The 16369-nt window shown below is 49.1% G+C and overlaps 1 protein-coding gene across 1 annotated transcript in view; it reads right to left on the bottom strand.

The window, feature by feature from the left end:
* LOC138376573 (maestro heat-like repeat-containing protein family member 1) overlaps nt 1–14897 on the bottom strand; it is a 37686-nt gene extending 22789 nt beyond the window's left edge. The window contains exons 1-7 of the mRNA XM_069460971.1: nt 14819–14897; nt 8507–8676; nt 8069–8191; nt 6938–7100; nt 5760–5852; nt 5182–5336; nt 4703–4843 (exon numbers count right to left, since the gene is read on the bottom strand). Coding sequence (XP_069317072.1) covers nt 4703–4843; nt 5182–5336; nt 5760–5852; nt 6938–7100; nt 8069–8191; nt 8507–8676; nt 14819–14897 — 924 coding nt within the window. The remainder of the gene's footprint in view (nt 1–4702; nt 4844–5181; nt 5337–5759; nt 5853–6937; nt 7101–8068; nt 8192–8506; nt 8677–14818) is intronic.
* Nucleotides 14898–16369: the final 1472 nt, after the last annotated feature.

Genomic DNA, 16369 nt, shown 5'->3' with positions numbered 1-16369 from the left:
TGTGCTATTCTCCTTATCTTTGTTTCTCTATATCAAATAAGGTTTTTGCTGTCACTTCTGGTTTTCTTAATGCTTTTCTCTGGCTACACTGAAAATTTTCTCTTTTTCACTGATTTTGAGAAATTTGATCATGATATGCCTTGGTGTAGGTGCTTTAGGATTCTTGTGCTTGGAATTCATTGAGGATCTTGGATCTGTGCATTCATAAATTTCTTTAGATTTATTTTTTCCACCAATATTTCTTCAAGTATTTTTCTTTCTTTCCTTCCCCATTGTATGGAGGCTCCACTGCACAAAAATTAAGCTGCTTAAAGTTGTCCTACACCTCACTGATGTTTTATTCTCTTTTCAGTCTTCTTTCTCTGTGTTTTCATTTTGTGTCATTTCTACTGCTATGTCTTTAAATTAACCAATATTTGACCTTGTGATGTGTCATCTGCCATTAATCCCATCTAGTATTTTTGTCACTGCAGGCATATTAATGTTTAGCCCTATAAGTTTGACTTGGGTCTTTTCAAAATATGTCTCCCCTGTTTCTACTTAACTTACTTAATAGTTCCTCTAGCTTTGAAACCTGTAGAATGTAGTTATAGTATCTGGTGTAATGCGCTTGTCTGATACCTTTAACCCCTGTGTGAGTCCTGGGTCAGTTTTGGTTAATGTTTATCCTTGTGATAGGTCATATTTCCTGCTTCTTTGCATGCCTAGTGACTTTTTATTTAATGTCACTCATTGTAAATTTATCTTTTGGGATGCCAAATATTATTGTATCCTGGAGTTTGTTCTGGGACACAGTTACTCGCAAACTGTGTGATCCTTTTGGGTCTTGCTTTTAAGATTTGTTAGACAGGATCAGAACAGCAGTTAGCATACTGCTTATTTTGTCCTGCTTCTCGAGTACCCTGCCCAGGGCCCTGTGTGTTCTGCGGTTTTCCAGGCTGGTTGTTAGGAACAGACACTCTTCTGAGCCCTGTGAGAGTTCTGGCTACTGTTCCCTCGGTTCTTGGTTCTTTCCTTACCTGGCCCAGTTTCCTCACATGCAGGCAACTGTTGAATGCTCTTCCCTATAAGCTTGAGCTGCTTGGTCTCCCTGAACTCTCGTTCCCGTCTCCTCAACTCGCGGACTCCACCAGACTCTTCCTGCAGTTTCCTTCTCTCTGCCACTGCCTGGAAACGCTCTTCAGAAAGCACGCTAGGGCCATTACAGGGCTACTTCATTTCTTTGCTGCCTCTCAGGGATCACTCTTCTTTGTTAACAGTTGCCCAGTATCTTGCCAACCATCATTTCATACCTAGTGCCCAGTTGTTTGGTTGGTGGGGCAGGACAGTGAATCTGGGCACAGTTACTCCATCTCTGCCAGAAGCAGAAGTCCCTCCACTGGATGTTGATTCTGGAACCACTATTCCACTTCCGCCTGCCTGATGGCCAACTCAGGCCAGCCTCCCCAGGCAGAGCTGCTTAGTGGCAGTTATGGTCCAAGCAAAGGATACAATGGACTGGTAAATATCCAGATACTTAGTCAATGTCCCCTGGAGTGAGAGAGGAGGTGGGAGAAGGAGGAAGAGAGTAGCCAAAACATTTCCACGATGAGCCAAGACACGGGGTGGAGTCTCGGCACCTGACCACCTGCAGACTAGCGCACAGGACACAACTTTCATCCTCCCAGTGGTACGTTCGCTACACGAAGCAAACCTCCGCTCCCAGCTCACAGATTTCACCCTTAGGCAGCAAAAGACACGTGCCAGGAGGGAGAGTAAATGTGCCAGGAGGGAGAGGTGGTCACTCCTGGAGAAAACTCACAGCACACGTGCGAGAAAGGTCGCCTCCTCGTAGCCCAAGGGAAGGGCACTTGATGTGGCAGTGCAGTGCTAGACTGCACACTGCGGTCTCTAGAAACCTCATGCTAATGAGGGTCCTCATTAAAAGATTCTTCCTCTTGAATATTCAGGAATGCACATTAGCATGTGCAGCAACAATGAAAAGTGTGCCCCTCAGATGCCAGCTCAGAGGGGCATAACTGACCAGCATCTCTAGCTACCATGCTTCAAAATCCATCACTGTGTTCAAACTGAGACCAGACTCCCACGGGCTTCCCCTGGCCAGTTACTGAGGATGGCAGGGCCACTGAGGCAGGCCTAGTCCAGCCAGACCTGGGACTTCTCTGATGAGTGACTTTGGTCTGATCACTCCCCGTTGGCCTTGCTGAAACTTTCTTAGAACTACATGGGGATGAAGGACCTTCCTGTCTTCCTCCCTCCTTCTCCTTATCAAGGATCAGACCTGCGTCACAGTCTGCTGGCTGTCCCGCCCTCCTCCGGCTCCTTCCTTGTTTCCTCTCATAGGATCAATTCAAGAAACCTCTCACACTATTAGTCCCATGTTGGGATTTGCTTCTTGGAGAACCAGACTAACCCACATATTAGAAGTTCTGAGAAGTCCTACAGCTGAGAAACTCATTTAACTCAGTGTTGCCTACCCATTTTGCTAAATAACACACCTTATTCTTCTTGGAATACCCATTAAAAGTTGGTGGGAACTGGGATTGAGAAATGCCATAGGAAAGAGCCTGAAATAACAACTAGAAACTGGGAGCTTTAGTTCTGGGTCCTCTGCTAATGAAAATCCTCTAATATTGGTATAATCTTCCTGTGGTGGGCAGAATTCTGAGATCACCCCCAAAATCCCAGGCCCCTGGTGCACACACTCCTTCTGTCGGTTCCTCAGGCAAGTGCTGCTCTGGGTGTTCCTGTGAAGGCATTTTGCAGGGGTAATTAAGGCCCCGAATCAGTTGACCTTAGACCAGGGAGATTATCCCCTTGGGCTTGGCCTGACCACATGAGCCCTTTTCCATCTGGGTCTAGAGGTCAGAGACAGGGAGGTCAGAGAGACTCAAAGGGTGAGAGGGACCCGATGAGGACAGCATTGCTGGCTTTGAAGTGGAGGGTGCCCAGGACAAGGAACAGGGGTGGCCTCTAAGAGGCAAGAGCTGCCCCTGGCTGCCAGCCAGCAAGGGCAGAGGCGGCTCCGTCCGCAGCTGTGAGCAGCAGGTGTTGTGGTGATGCTGCAGCCACAGAAAGGGACACACCCGCGCACTGTGCTTTCATGGCCGTCACTTTGTGGGAACCCCGCACTGAACCTGTGGGGCTGCTGTACTGTTACGGCTTGACCGATTGGGAAAAGGACAGTCAGGGAAGGTGAGCGACTGACTCAAGCCTCAGACCTGGCAAATACCATCTGGGGCTCACGTGCCAGTGGTCCCCACAGTCAGCCTCGGCACGCTGCCCCCAGCCAGGCCACCCTCTGAGCCTGTGCTCCTCACCAGCACCAAAAGGGCTGGGGGTGGGGAGAATGGACCAAACGCCTTCCCGTGCTGTCCTCCGCTCAGGGCTGCTGGAAGGACCAGAGGTGTCTAAAGCACCTTGCAGAGGACCGTGCACAGCACAGTCTTCCTCTGCCTGGTTTCTTTCACTTAACAGAACGCCCTCCAGGTCCATCCATGTTGTCACAGCGATAGGATGTCCTTCTGTTGAAAGGCTGAATAGTGTCCCACTGTGTGTGTGCCCCGTTGTGGTCACCCATTCATTGTGGATGGAACGTAGATGGATTCCGTGCCTTGGCTACTGTGCATAAGGCTGTGATGCCAAAGGAGAGAAAGCTCCCACCATCTGTCCACGGAGTGTGATGTCCGCTTTGGCCTGTCACATGTGCTCTTACTGTGTTCTGGCACATTCCTTCTGTACCTAAGCGTTGAGAGTTTTTATCACGAAAGGATGTTGAATTTTGTCAAATAATTTTTCTGCATCACTCAAGATAATCACATGATTCTTTTCCTTCATTCTCTTAACGTGCTCTGTCATATTTGTGAACCTGTGTGTGTAGAACATCCCGTTGATCATGGTGAATGATGATTTTAATGTGCTGTTGAACTTGGCTGTCTGCGTTTTGTTGAGAACTTTTGCATGTATGTTCATCAGCCATATTGGTGTAAAATTGGATTTTCTCGTAGTGTCCTTGTCTGGTTTGGGCATAATGGCAATGCTGTCCTCGTAAAAGGAGTTTCTTCAATCGTATTCATTTTGGGGAAGAGTTTGAGAAGTGTTCTTATTAGTTCCTTAAATGTTTGGTAGAATTTGGCAGTGAAGCCATCAGGTCCTGGGCTTTTCTTCCCTGGGGGACTTTTTATTACCGATTCAACCTCCTTACTCATAATTGGTCTATGCTGTCTGCCTCATTCTTCAAGGTGCAATTCAAGCATCACCCCTTCTGACATCTGAAGCTTCCTTAAATTCCTGCAGGCAGAACTAATCACAATCTCTCTGCTTCTTCTAGTCACCCCTCCCCCATAGCTAGAAAGCAGCTCTGACACAAGAACAATGGCTTATCCATCTCCACTTCCCCACCCCGGTTGAGAGCAGCTACTCAATAAATGTGAGCTGCACTCACTCAGGCTCAGCAAACGTTCTGTGTAAAAGGCCAGGTAGGAAATGCTTTAGGCTCTGCCAGCCATAGGGTTTCCATGGCAGCTGCCGCTTTGCTATGGTAGCTCAGAGGCAGCCTTGGACAACACGCAAACTGTGTGTGAATGCATGGACGTGGCCCAAGTTCCAGTGACAGCTTATTTACAAACACTCTTCAGCATGAACTACTCAATAAATACCGAATGCACGAACCAGACACGTTTCGTTCTCACCCCCCAATCACCTTGCAGATGTAGAGCGGCCTCACTGGTGTGGTTGTCAACATCGTTAACCATCCGGTTAACGAGTGCACCAGCCTCTCATGCTCCGAGTGTTGCAGGAGATAGAAAAGGTGGCCAGTGGTCTCCAAGGCTTTCTCTGCCACCTGTGTCCAAAGAGACACAGTGAGTTTGCCTCAGCTCGTCATTCATCCTGGTATCCCCAGGGCCTGGCACAGTGCCTGGCAGGCAGAGGGTGCCCAGTAAATGCAAATGACAGAACCGCATCATTACCAAGTAAGTGACTGGACAGCGCAGGGTATTCTGACTGTCCCCTTTTCTGGTCAACAGGAAGAGGTGGCTGAAGAGGGTCCCCCTCCCCCCCGGAAGAGCCCGGTGAGTGAGCCTTTCATAAGCAAGTGGACAGACACTGTCCCTCCCCAACTGTGGCTCCAGCCTCTCCCCTTCAGCCCATCCCCCAAACCCAGCTACCTCCCGCTCCCACCTTGCTTTTGCTGGCCAGGGGCTGATGGTGGAAGAAAACCTGGAGGGTTTTGTCAGCCTTCGTGGCCACTTTGATGAACACTCCGTGCATCTCTCCCTCCTGCAGAAAGATATCGTCCAGGACAACCTGGGCACCGGTGGCCACTCCATGGAGCACTGTGAAGGAAGCAGGGCATTGGAGCTGCCATCACCCTTTCCTCCCCACAGAGGAAACAGACACACAGACATGTGCACACAGTTCCCACTCCTGACCCCAAGAGGGCCCCTGGGGCCCTGTGCTGGCAACACTGCCCATTCACCATCTCCCCAGCTATCCTCCCCGTGATGGCACCTGGTCCACCCAGAGGGGCAAGGGAATGGGTGAGGCTGCCAACACTGCCGGCATCCCAATCAAGGTGGGTCCTGGCCCCAAACCAGGCGATGGAGCACAGCATCTGCGGACACCCTGGCCTACTCCCAGCCACCTCCCACCCCTTCCCTGGGCTCCTGGGATCCACATTCAGAGACCCCGTCTTTTCCTGCCCTTCTTTGATCCCTCCCTGATTCCCACAGAGCTTTCCCCAGAACCCTGACCCTCACCCTGACATAGCAACATCATGTCCTTCTCTTCATCGCTCTTTCTCAGCAGGCTGAGGATACGGTCCCACATGCCATCCCGGTAGCGGTCTATGCCTGGGAGGGAGATAGCAGGAATGACACCCCCGTCCTAGGGACGGGAGCCTTCCAGCCATGCTGTAGTGTAGGAGGCCTTACTGATTAGGGGCCACGAGGCCTGGCTTCTGACCCCAGCTTTGCCTGCAAAGAGTCCGGGTAACCTGGAGCAAGGTACATCACTGACCTGAATTGCACTTTCTGCAGCTATGGAAGGGACCACAGTCCTGACCTGGCTGCCTCAGGGAAGGGGCACTGGGAGGGTAAAGATCCATGTCGCTGTGAGCACAGCACACAAGAGCCAGGGGCTGCCACGACCTGCACACGCACCCCCTTTCAGGAACACTTGAAGGACCAAAGACATGTGCTGTCTGAGCTGGATGTGAGAGCATTCGTCATGATTAGATCAGGAGTCACATGTCCAGCTTCTACTGCTGTGTCCTCTGGGCTTGTCTTGTACCCCACCCTTGTGCCTTGTCCTTTGGAACCTGATGCCCAGAAGGCTGGCTGACTCCCCAGCCTCTCCTTGGCCCCAGCTCCAAGTGGTCAACAAAGGGCAGGGACTGTGATTTGCCCGGTGACTTGATTTGTCTTTGATTAAGGGAGAGAAGTGGAATGGGTAAGAGAACCACTGCTGTCACCAGGTGCCACAGGGACAGTGTGGAGGACGAAGATTGTGTGGTGATTCTCTACCTGCTCCTGCTACACGATTGCTCTACCAAGCCTCTCATCCAATCCACAGCCCCAGTGTTCCCTAGGCAACGTCCCCTCACCACCACCTTTGCCCCTCCTGCCTCTGTGGAATGGGGCTTTCTGTTCCACCTTCTCATTCATCTCTATTCCTCGGGCTTCTCCCTAGCCCCAGTCTCTCACACCCTAATACTCTCTCTTCTGAGCCATTCCGGGTCCCCAGGAACTCCTCCTCAGTTCCCATCAGCTCACACGGATCCTGGATTGTCCCCCTCCTCCCCAACACACCCCCCCACGGTGGCCCAAGTGGAGCTGTCCCATGAGAAGAATTAGGAGAATCAAGACTCCGTACAGTGACCCCTCTCCTGCTGCCCCAGCCCCTTCTCACACAAACTCTCCCATCACGGGGTCCAGACCTGGGCGCACACTGAGTTGCTCCAGTGCCAGCAGCAGGCTCCTTGGGGGCATTCTGTCGGCCTCGATGTCATAAAACAGCATATGGATGATCATTTCTATGCTTTGATACCCCAGAGCCAGGAGGAGTGATGTACATGCATCCTCCAGTTCTCCCTGTGGTTTCTGGAAAGAGAAGGACTAGCTGTTCCCAGGCTCATCCCCAAGATGAGTCCTCAGGCTTCTGAGAATCAGCTTTCGTCAATAAGTGATTCTCTTCTCTCAAGAGGGCAGGAGCTCACTCACCCCAACCCCACCCATCCAACATTCACCTTCCTGGTGCTGGAGGGCAAGAGCTTCCTTGAGTGTGCAAGGGGACCAGAAGACAAGAAGGGACAAGTTCTCAGCCTGCAATGTCTCTGGCTTGTGTGTTGGAGTGAGGGTGGGTGGGGACTGGCGGTTTCAAAGCACAGAGTGTCCCCTGTAGCTGCGAGTGAACCATCAGGAGGGTGGATGGAAGTGGTGGAAGCAACTTTTGAAAGTCCCTGGGAGGTCAGAGGTCTAGGTCACAAGACAACTGTGCCAAGGGAAGGCAGGTTAACTGGAAGGAGGATACCTCCTACGTAGTAGTTAACCAAGAAAATAAGATGGCAGATTAAGCCAGTATCATGAAAGCAACTACAAAACTATGTGGATGGATAAACAAGTTGATCGCATGAACATTCAGTGTAGAGGTGGGCCAGCACACTGGTGAGTGGATTTATATAGGTTAGAAAATTGAGTGGGACAACTAGTTGAGTCACAATAACAAAGGTGACTGCCTATGGTATCCCAGGAGGAAGTGGTGGACGCAGGCTGAGGATCCGGGCAGGTGCTAAAGCCAATACCACAAATCCTTCCCATTGTCTGTCTCAGCTCTTTTGCCTCACCCCTTCCCTCCATTACTGGGTCTTCCGTTCTGCCTAGGTCACATTTCTTGAGGTGCACTCAGGGTGCAAGATATGGGCTTGATCACACTGTTTAGAGACTTGAGGTGCTTATATCCCAGGTCCCAATTGGGTCCAAATGTCATCACCCACCAAAAGAGAACTCCTGGGCTCAGATCCGGGGCCCTTTCTTTCCTTTCCCCTGGCCTAGAATCAAGGGCTCCTCACCATTCTTTTCAGATATAGGATGATTATATCTGCCACCATCTGGCACCGCCCCCTGGCCAACTCCTTGTTCTTGATCTTGATTTTGAGGGCCTTCAGTGTGCCCAGCATATCCTCTGCAAAAACCTAGAGGAGAGAGGGTACTCAGGAAAAAGGGAAGGTTGGAAGGGAAGGTGGAAATAATAAAGAGAATGACAATCTCTGGCAGAGAAAGGAAGAGGAGGAGTGAGTGTGGAGAGAGGATTCAAGCTGGCTAGTGGTTGTTGGAGTGAAGTTACGGGTCACATGAGGGACATGGGAACCAGACCTGGAGCTGTGAATGAACTGGACCAAGTCATGCTCTGCTCACAGGGAATTTTGCTGGGCAGGCGCCCAACCAGCTATGTGGATGGAGGTGTCCTACCTTGGCTGGAGCCAGAAAGATGTCTGAGATATCCTTACCTTACCAGCTCTTTGCAGGGACCCCTCAAAGGTGTTCCTGGGTGCAGTGGGCACACACCATGCTGAGTCCCTTCTAGAGGACTTTGGGTAGACTTCTACAGGGGAAGGGGGACCCACGGTTGCTGCGCAGCACTTAAAGGAAAATGATGTTCCCATGGCTGCTGATGTTTCTGTAAGGAATAAAGAGGGGGTGTTTCTCTTCTGCTGGACATGGTTATTTTCTTCAGAGTATTTCATCATGGATGGTGAAGACATGCAAAGAATAATGCTTAAGAATCAGAAGATGGAAGCTTGGCTCCAGACAAGACACTGCACCTCCCTACCAACACTTCCTTAGGCAATTTGCTTAACTTTTAGGGACTCTATTTCTTCACGTATAAAGGGAAATATGTGACCCTTGGGGGGCGCTGGAAATGTTCTAGATGTGGACATATGTATCAAAACTTCTTGAAGTGTACACCTGAAATTGGTGAATTTTAAACACATATAAGTTATATCTCAATACACTTGATATGAAAAATCAATGGTGGTTGTACAATACTGTGAACGTACTTAATGTCACTGAACTATACACCTAAAAATGGTTAAAATGGTAAATTTTCTGTTAGGTGTATTTTATCACAATTAAATAAACTGCCACCCAAACTCAATTGCATTCTATATACTGACAATAAACAATTATAAAATAAACTTTGGAAAACAGCATTTAAAATAGTGCCCAAACCAAAATATACCAAGGAATATATCTAGTAAGAGAGGTGCAAGATCTCTACACTGGAAATCATACAACGTTGTTGGGAAGAAAATAAAGAATACCTAAATAATTACAGGATTATATGATGGTCAGGGATTGGTACACAATATTTTAAGGTGTCAAATCTCCCTGATTGCATAAATGTTATGCATCATTTTTTGATTAACTTCTTAAAATTACTTTAAGCAGAAAAAAGGAAGACATATTCAACAACATTAAACATAAGAAATAGTTAAGTAAGGACTGGAAATATCCAAATCTGTTATCCAGGGAGTCAGTATTGACCCTAAAAGAAATATTTCACTATGTTGTTAGGGGAAGAAGGCACATGGCCTGGGGTTTACATGGAAGGTAAGAATGCTAACAGCATGCTGCCTAAGAAAACCATGCACACCATATACATGAAGCTCTCTTTGTTAACTGGTGGGACTTACTCTCTGCCACTTCCTGCATATGAAGGAACAAAATGGAAAAGCAAGAGTACCCAACTGGGCGCTTTTGCTGTCCCTGGAGATCCCTGTGTCATCTCCAGAAACAGTGACGTGCTCCCGTCAGTGAGAAAAAGCATGAGTCACATTCTCTTATTCCTTCACTCAGCACACACATATTAAGAGCCTCCTATGGGCCAAACTTGCCAATCCCCCTAGAGGACAGGGACACAGCGAGGTGGCTCACAGGTCTTTCTCCTCTAGGAGATCCCCGCACTGAAACGTACTCATTTCACCAGGACACAGTACCTGCTATAAAAGGTAATAAACCGAGGAGAGATGCTAGAGGCCACTGCCTCAGCCGTCCCCCTCTCCTCAATGGCCAACCTGGAATAAATGCCTCCTCACTCCCAGCCAGGGAGGAAAAACTTAGGGGATCTTGATCAGATCCCTCCAGTACTCAGTCAACTACTGCCAGGAGACTGAGACAATATGTTGAATCTGTGAAGAAGCCAGTTATTTCTGTGTTTCTCAACATCAAAGCACTTGTTTGCCCAGAGAAATCTGGAAAGATTCAGTGCTATGGGTCATGGCTTCCACAGCCATTCACATCCTCATTTGCCTTGAGCCTCACTGACCTCACACCCTCTTGCATAGAAAAAGTGACCACTACAAAGAAAGATAAACTGACAGGCTACTTTGCCTAACTTCTAACATGAAAATCTCTGCAAAGGCAACCAGTCAAAGTGAGCAAGACTGCCTCTCAGTTGCTGCAATCACAGTCTCTCACTATTCACACTCACAGTGCCAGCTGGACTCTCAAGTGTCCCCATTTGGCCCACCTGCAAAGCCTGGAATGGAAGCTCTGCCAGGAAGTCTTTCTGGATGGATAGGGCATGAAAGGAAATGCAAAATAGATGCCATGAACCTTCTGGGTTCTATCAGCCATGGTCCTGGGGAAAAAATCAATAAATACTGTAGCTCTCTCATGAGCCAGGAAGAAGGGCATTGAAGTCAAGAGCAGTCTCTGTACTTGTTACAGAATTTCTCCTTGGTTGTACATTTCCTCGCAAGCAGAGACCATGTCCTCTCCATCCTTTGCATGCCCATGTGAAGCTACACCAGAATCGTGCAATGCATCCAGGGGACAATAAGTGGCTATAGCAGGATGCAGCCTAGGACAGCCCCCAAGCCAAATCTCCACTACCATCTGCCACTGCTTGGATACCACTCTAATGCCTCTGTGAAAGGATTACAGATGTCCTCTTGAAGATGTGCACCCCTGGGGTCAGGGAGGGTATCTGTGAGGACCTTTGCAGCATTCTGCTCCCATGTGTCTGCAGTGCAGCCTTTGCATGCCACGGCTGCTCCACTTTACCCTGCTGTGGACACATGGAAATCATGGCACTCAGGCAGGCAAGTATGAGCACAGCTTGTAGGAGTGGCACAGGTGAGCATACACACCCACACCTTACAGATACCTTTAGTTTGCTTCTTAGTTCACCCTGGCCTCCATTTCCAGTACAGATAAGAGCGCCTCCCATATTGTTCTGGCCTGAAGAAATAACAGCTCTCTCTTTGGCTCCCGACTACAGAGTTCTCTTCAAAGACACTGGCCTCTGCCTGGAACAGCTTCCCGATACTGAGATGACCTTATTTCTATTTCCCTGCTAGACCAAGGTCTACAATGAACTCCTGCTCCATGTTTATATCATATTTTGTCTCCTCTTCTGAACCTATTTTCTCCGAGATGGCTTTTACCTACCCCTTTCCTCCTTCAGTCACCATCTGGAGGACAGACTCTACCATCCTGGTCCCCACACCTCTGTCACTGCAAGCTATTTCCAAGTCCATCTAAGTACAAATGTTCACAAGTCTAAAACCAAGTTTGTTAATATTAATAGATCCAACACCCATCCTTACTACTCCAGCCACATGAAGACAAGTGACAGTGTCGATCCATTTAGAAGGGGGAAGGTAGTTGCCATTATGTTCTTCCAATTACAGTTTAGGGGCCACTGAAATGACCAGAGACACACACGGGTGTAGGGATAACCATAAGAAGGATGACTCAATAAAACTAGGAGAATTCAATACTGAGAGGGAGACATGCCATTGAAAAGCCATTAAAGCACGAGAGAAAGGGGAAGAAGAAAGGGACGCCACACATCCTGAGCACCTGCTGGGTGCTAAACCCTCTGCAGGCCCTTTTCCTTTTAGGCTCTCTTTTACTCTCTACAACACCACAAGGATACAGCTGTGTACTGATGCTTAAGCTGTGCTCAAAGTCACAGCTAATACGGGCAAAGCCAGGGATTCAAACCCAGGTCCACATGGCTCTGTTCCAATCAAGTTCTCTGGTTGCGAGAGAACTAGCAGAAGGAAAAGGGAGGTGTGCCGAAAGTAGACATGGTGAGAGATTAAGAATTGAGTCTATGTGGGAACAGCAAGGACAGAAGCTGATGACAAGGTGGAACTTCTTGCAGACCAGAACTGCAAGGTGGCTTGGATTTCAAGACAGCTCCAGGAACCTCACCGACAAGTAAATGCCCTGTATTTTCATTCTCCTGCTCGGGCAGGTGCCACATGGAGCCATGATCTGACTTCCTCCGCTGGCTCAGAGTTTCTGATTACCCCAAACTTTCATCCCTCTACCTTTTATCTTCAGCTCCCACTGCCAAGTGTAAATTCCTGCCCTGCTTCCTACCTCTAAATCCCAAGGGAAAGGTCAGAGCACCGGTCAGCCTACAGACCGTGTGGTCGGGCACCCAGCCTGACCCAGTCAGCTGGGCCTTGCGCCTGCTGCTTCCCCTGCCTGGAGACTGATGGGTCCTCCATGTTTAGGACTCAGCTCACCTCCTCAGAGAAGCCTCCCCCTCCATTTGGCCACGGACACAGTGTTCCAACACCGCCACACACACCCCAGCTTTCAGTAACTCTCTTAGCACATTACCCTGTATTTAATTTCTTTCATTCTTAGCACTATCCCATCTCATTTTATTTGTTGGTCTCCCCCAGGAACACAAGCTGCATAAAGGGAGGAAACTTGTTTGTCTTGTTCTTCCCTGGCCCCAGGACTCAGAACTAGGTGTTGCAGCTCCTTGCAGGCATTCAAGATAACACTCTGATGAATGAATGACTAGCCAGCCAGATGTGGGCCTGTCAGCAGAGGGCTCTATTCTCAAGAGAGTGGGTAGAGGGGGGGTCTCGTGACTTGAATATCTGGTCCAAGGGCCAGTTCTTTAATGATTTCAGATTGTTTTCATATAACCTCATGACTACACTATTGGTCAATATTTCTCTTAGGTTTATTTTATAGGTGAAGAAAGAGATTCAGGAAAAGTGAAGTGACTTGCCCAAGGTCACTCAGTAGGTGATTGAACCCAGAAATGGAAGCATATCGGCCAGACCCTGAAGGCTTTGAGCTTCATACTGCATCACTCTTCCTCCCACCAGGGCAAGTAGGATGAAAAAGACAGACTTGGTCACCACACTCTAGGAGGACAACATCAAACAATACAAAATAAAAGTCATTATTATTTTGCTTCCCTGGGGGTGGTCATTAGGGATCTCATTATTCCAGAAGCTGCACCAGCTGCATCACAGTTCAAGAAATGTTTAGGGGAATCTAAGGATAATGGATTCACTAAGCCCCGCCAAGGACACCTGGTGTAACTTTCTCAGACCCCCTCGTGGTGGCTATGGGAGGACAACCGTGAGCTCCCACGCGAGTTCTCCTCAGAATGTTTCCCCACGGCTGAGGCACACACCAGCACGGCGCGTCTCATGCCCATTAAACCAGGTAAGATTTGTGGAAGGACCTCAGGTACATGTGAGTTCTCAAACTGTTCAATTTCTTCAGTCCTCGATTATCACTTGTCACATACTTACCGAGTATGAACCGTTGTTATGGAATGAACTGTGTCCCCCAAATTCATGTGTTGAAGGCCTAAGCCCCAATGTGACTCTATGTGGAGATAAGGCTTTTAAGGAGGCAATTAAAGTTAAATGAGGTCCTAAGTGTGCCGTCATCATCCAACAGAATTGCTGGCTTTATAAGGGGAGAGAGAGAGAGAGAGAGAGAAAGAGAGAGACCTCGATCTACCATGTGAGGACACAGATAGAAGGTGGCCGTCTGCAAGCCAGAAAGAGGCCTGGCCAGGAACCACATCTGCCAGCACATTGATCTCAGACTTCTTAGCCTCCGGGGCTGTGAGAAAATAAATTTGTTGTCTCAGCCACCTTGTCTGTGGTATTTTGTTATCGCAGCCCTAACAGACAGAGGCAACTGTCTCCTAGGTACCATAATACTGCTGTGCTCCTAAAATGCTGAACTTCACACCTGGAAAACGCCCTGGCCGCCCCAAGAGAGCAGCTTTTCTGCACCTGCCGGCAACCCAAAGCCACGTCATACTACAGGGCTGCCAAGCTCCGCCAGCGGGGGGACAGCCTGGCCCCTAACACCCACAGTCTCACCTTCCTCTCTCCTGGCTCCCCTCCCAGCTGCATCCTCTGGGCTCTCACACTGCGTGGGACCCAACTAGCTATTTATTACTATTTATGTCCACTCCTATGACACTTCCGCCAGCAATCTGCTCAACTGCATTCATCCCGGTCTCTTTAGGGGATCCTGCTCTGCCCTGATTCTCATGGCTATGGGCCAGTAGAACTGCAGAGCCCTTGACAGGATGGGTGTAGGGTCAGGTGCCAAGATTGGGATCCCAGCTGTGTCCTTGTTGAGGTTCGTACCTCTAAGCCTCAGTTGCCGCACCTGTAAAATGGACATGGTAATAGTGCTCACCAAGGTCTTGTGGAGAAGTGTGCAGAAGACGGAGGAGAGAGTTTGCGAATGCGTTGTACAGACCGCCAGAAAAGGTCAGTTTTGAGAGCGCTGGACCGAGCCGAGCCTGTTGATAACCTGAGAGGCAAAATCTGTTAGAATTCCCACGCGCCGTGACAGTTTAACTGAAGGTGGCGCGTTCCTTCGTCAGGAGCTTCCTTCTCTCATTGGCCTCTCGACTGTCAATCAGACACTGGCTCCGCCCCTGAAGTACCTGACCGTTTTCCCGGGCTGATTCGCCCCGCCCCTTTCAAACGTGGTCCCACGTGAGGCCAACCGCCCTCGCTTACCGCGATGCCACGCCCGGCTGCGTGCCGCGTCCCGGGCCGCGGAGCACGCGGTCTCTAGGTGGCGCGTGCAGGATTCCATCCTGTCAGCCACGCCCTGACAGAAAACCTTTGGTTCCCGTCAGACCCCTCCCTCCCCAGTCAGCTGCTGGGCTCTGGCGGGAGGGATGGCGGCTCTCGCTCTCCACCACAGCTAAGTTCCGGACCCAGGAGAAACCCTGGGGCCCCGCAGAGCACTCAACGTGCAGGGAAGTGTCCAGCTCTGCAAAGGGCAGCTGGAAATGGATTTCAAACGGCAGCGCTGCCCCAGCAGCGCCACCCGCCAAAGCAGGCGTTTCCGTGCGCCTCCGCCACCCGCACAGCAGAGCCTGGCGGTGCCCGGCTCCCCGCTGAAGGCTGGGAAGTGGCGCTTGGATGCCACGGTGGTCCGTATCTTGGGGAAAACATTCCCTCCCAGGTGAAAGTTTTTATTTTAGAGTTAGTCCAAAACAATTTGGGGTGTGATGTGTGAAAACCTGAGCCTAATTCTTTCAGAGTTTTGTGTTATTCAAGGATGAAAGAGGATCATTTTAAAATGGACTCCACTTTTTTTTTCCTATTTTTTATTTATTTTTTATTTTATTTATTTATTTATTGTTTGTTTGTTTTTCAGCTCATTATGGGGGTACAAAAGTTCAGGCTATATACATTGCCCATGCCTCCCCATCCCCCTGAGTCTGAGCTTCAGTTGTGTCCATTCCCTAGACAGTGCACATCGCACTCATCATGTAGGTGTGCACCCATCCCCTCCCCCACCCCATCTCCCCCAGTCAGAACTTCAAGCGTGTCCATTCCCCAGGCAGTGTGCATCGAACTCAACAAGTAGGTATACACCCATCCCTTCCCCCCAGCCCCGACCTCTGTCCGATACCCAATTGGTGTTATTCCCAAATGGCACTCAGGGAAACCAGTTTGCTGGTGAGTACATGTGATGCTTGTTTTTCCATTCTTGGGATACTTCACTTAATAGAATGGGTTCCAACTCTCTCCAGGAGAACCAAAGAGATGCCATATCGCCATTATTTCTAATAGCTGAGTAATATTCCATGGTATACATATACCACATTTTGCTAATCCATTCATGAATTGATGGGCATTTGGGTTGTTTCCACATCTTTGCGATTGTGAATTGTGCTGCTGTAAACATTTGGGTGCAGGTGCCTTTTTTATAGAATGATTTTTGTTCTTCTGGGTAGGTGCCCAATAATGGGATTGCTGGATCAAATGCTAGGTCTACTTGAATCTGTTTAAGGTATCTCCACATTGCTTTCCACAGGGGTTGCACTAGTTTGCAGTCCCACCAGCAGTGTATGAGTGTACCTGTCTCTCCACATCCATGCCAACATGTATAGTTTTGGGACTTTTTGATAAAGGCCATTCTCACTGGAGTTAAGTGATATCTCATTGTGGTTTTGATTTGCATTTCCCTGATGATTAGAGATGTTGAACACTTTTTCATATGTTTGTTAGCCATTTTTATATCTTCTTTTGAAAAATTTCTATTCATGTCCTTTG

The sequence above is a fragment of the Eulemur rufifrons genome, chromosome 28 (genome assembly GCF_041146395.1).
Source record: "Eulemur rufifrons isolate Redbay chromosome 28, OSU_ERuf_1, whole genome shotgun sequence".
Classification (NCBI taxonomy): Eukaryota; Metazoa; Chordata; class Mammalia; order Primates; family Lemuridae; genus Eulemur; species Eulemur rufifrons.
This window is presented reverse-complemented; position numbering and strand designations above follow the sequence as displayed.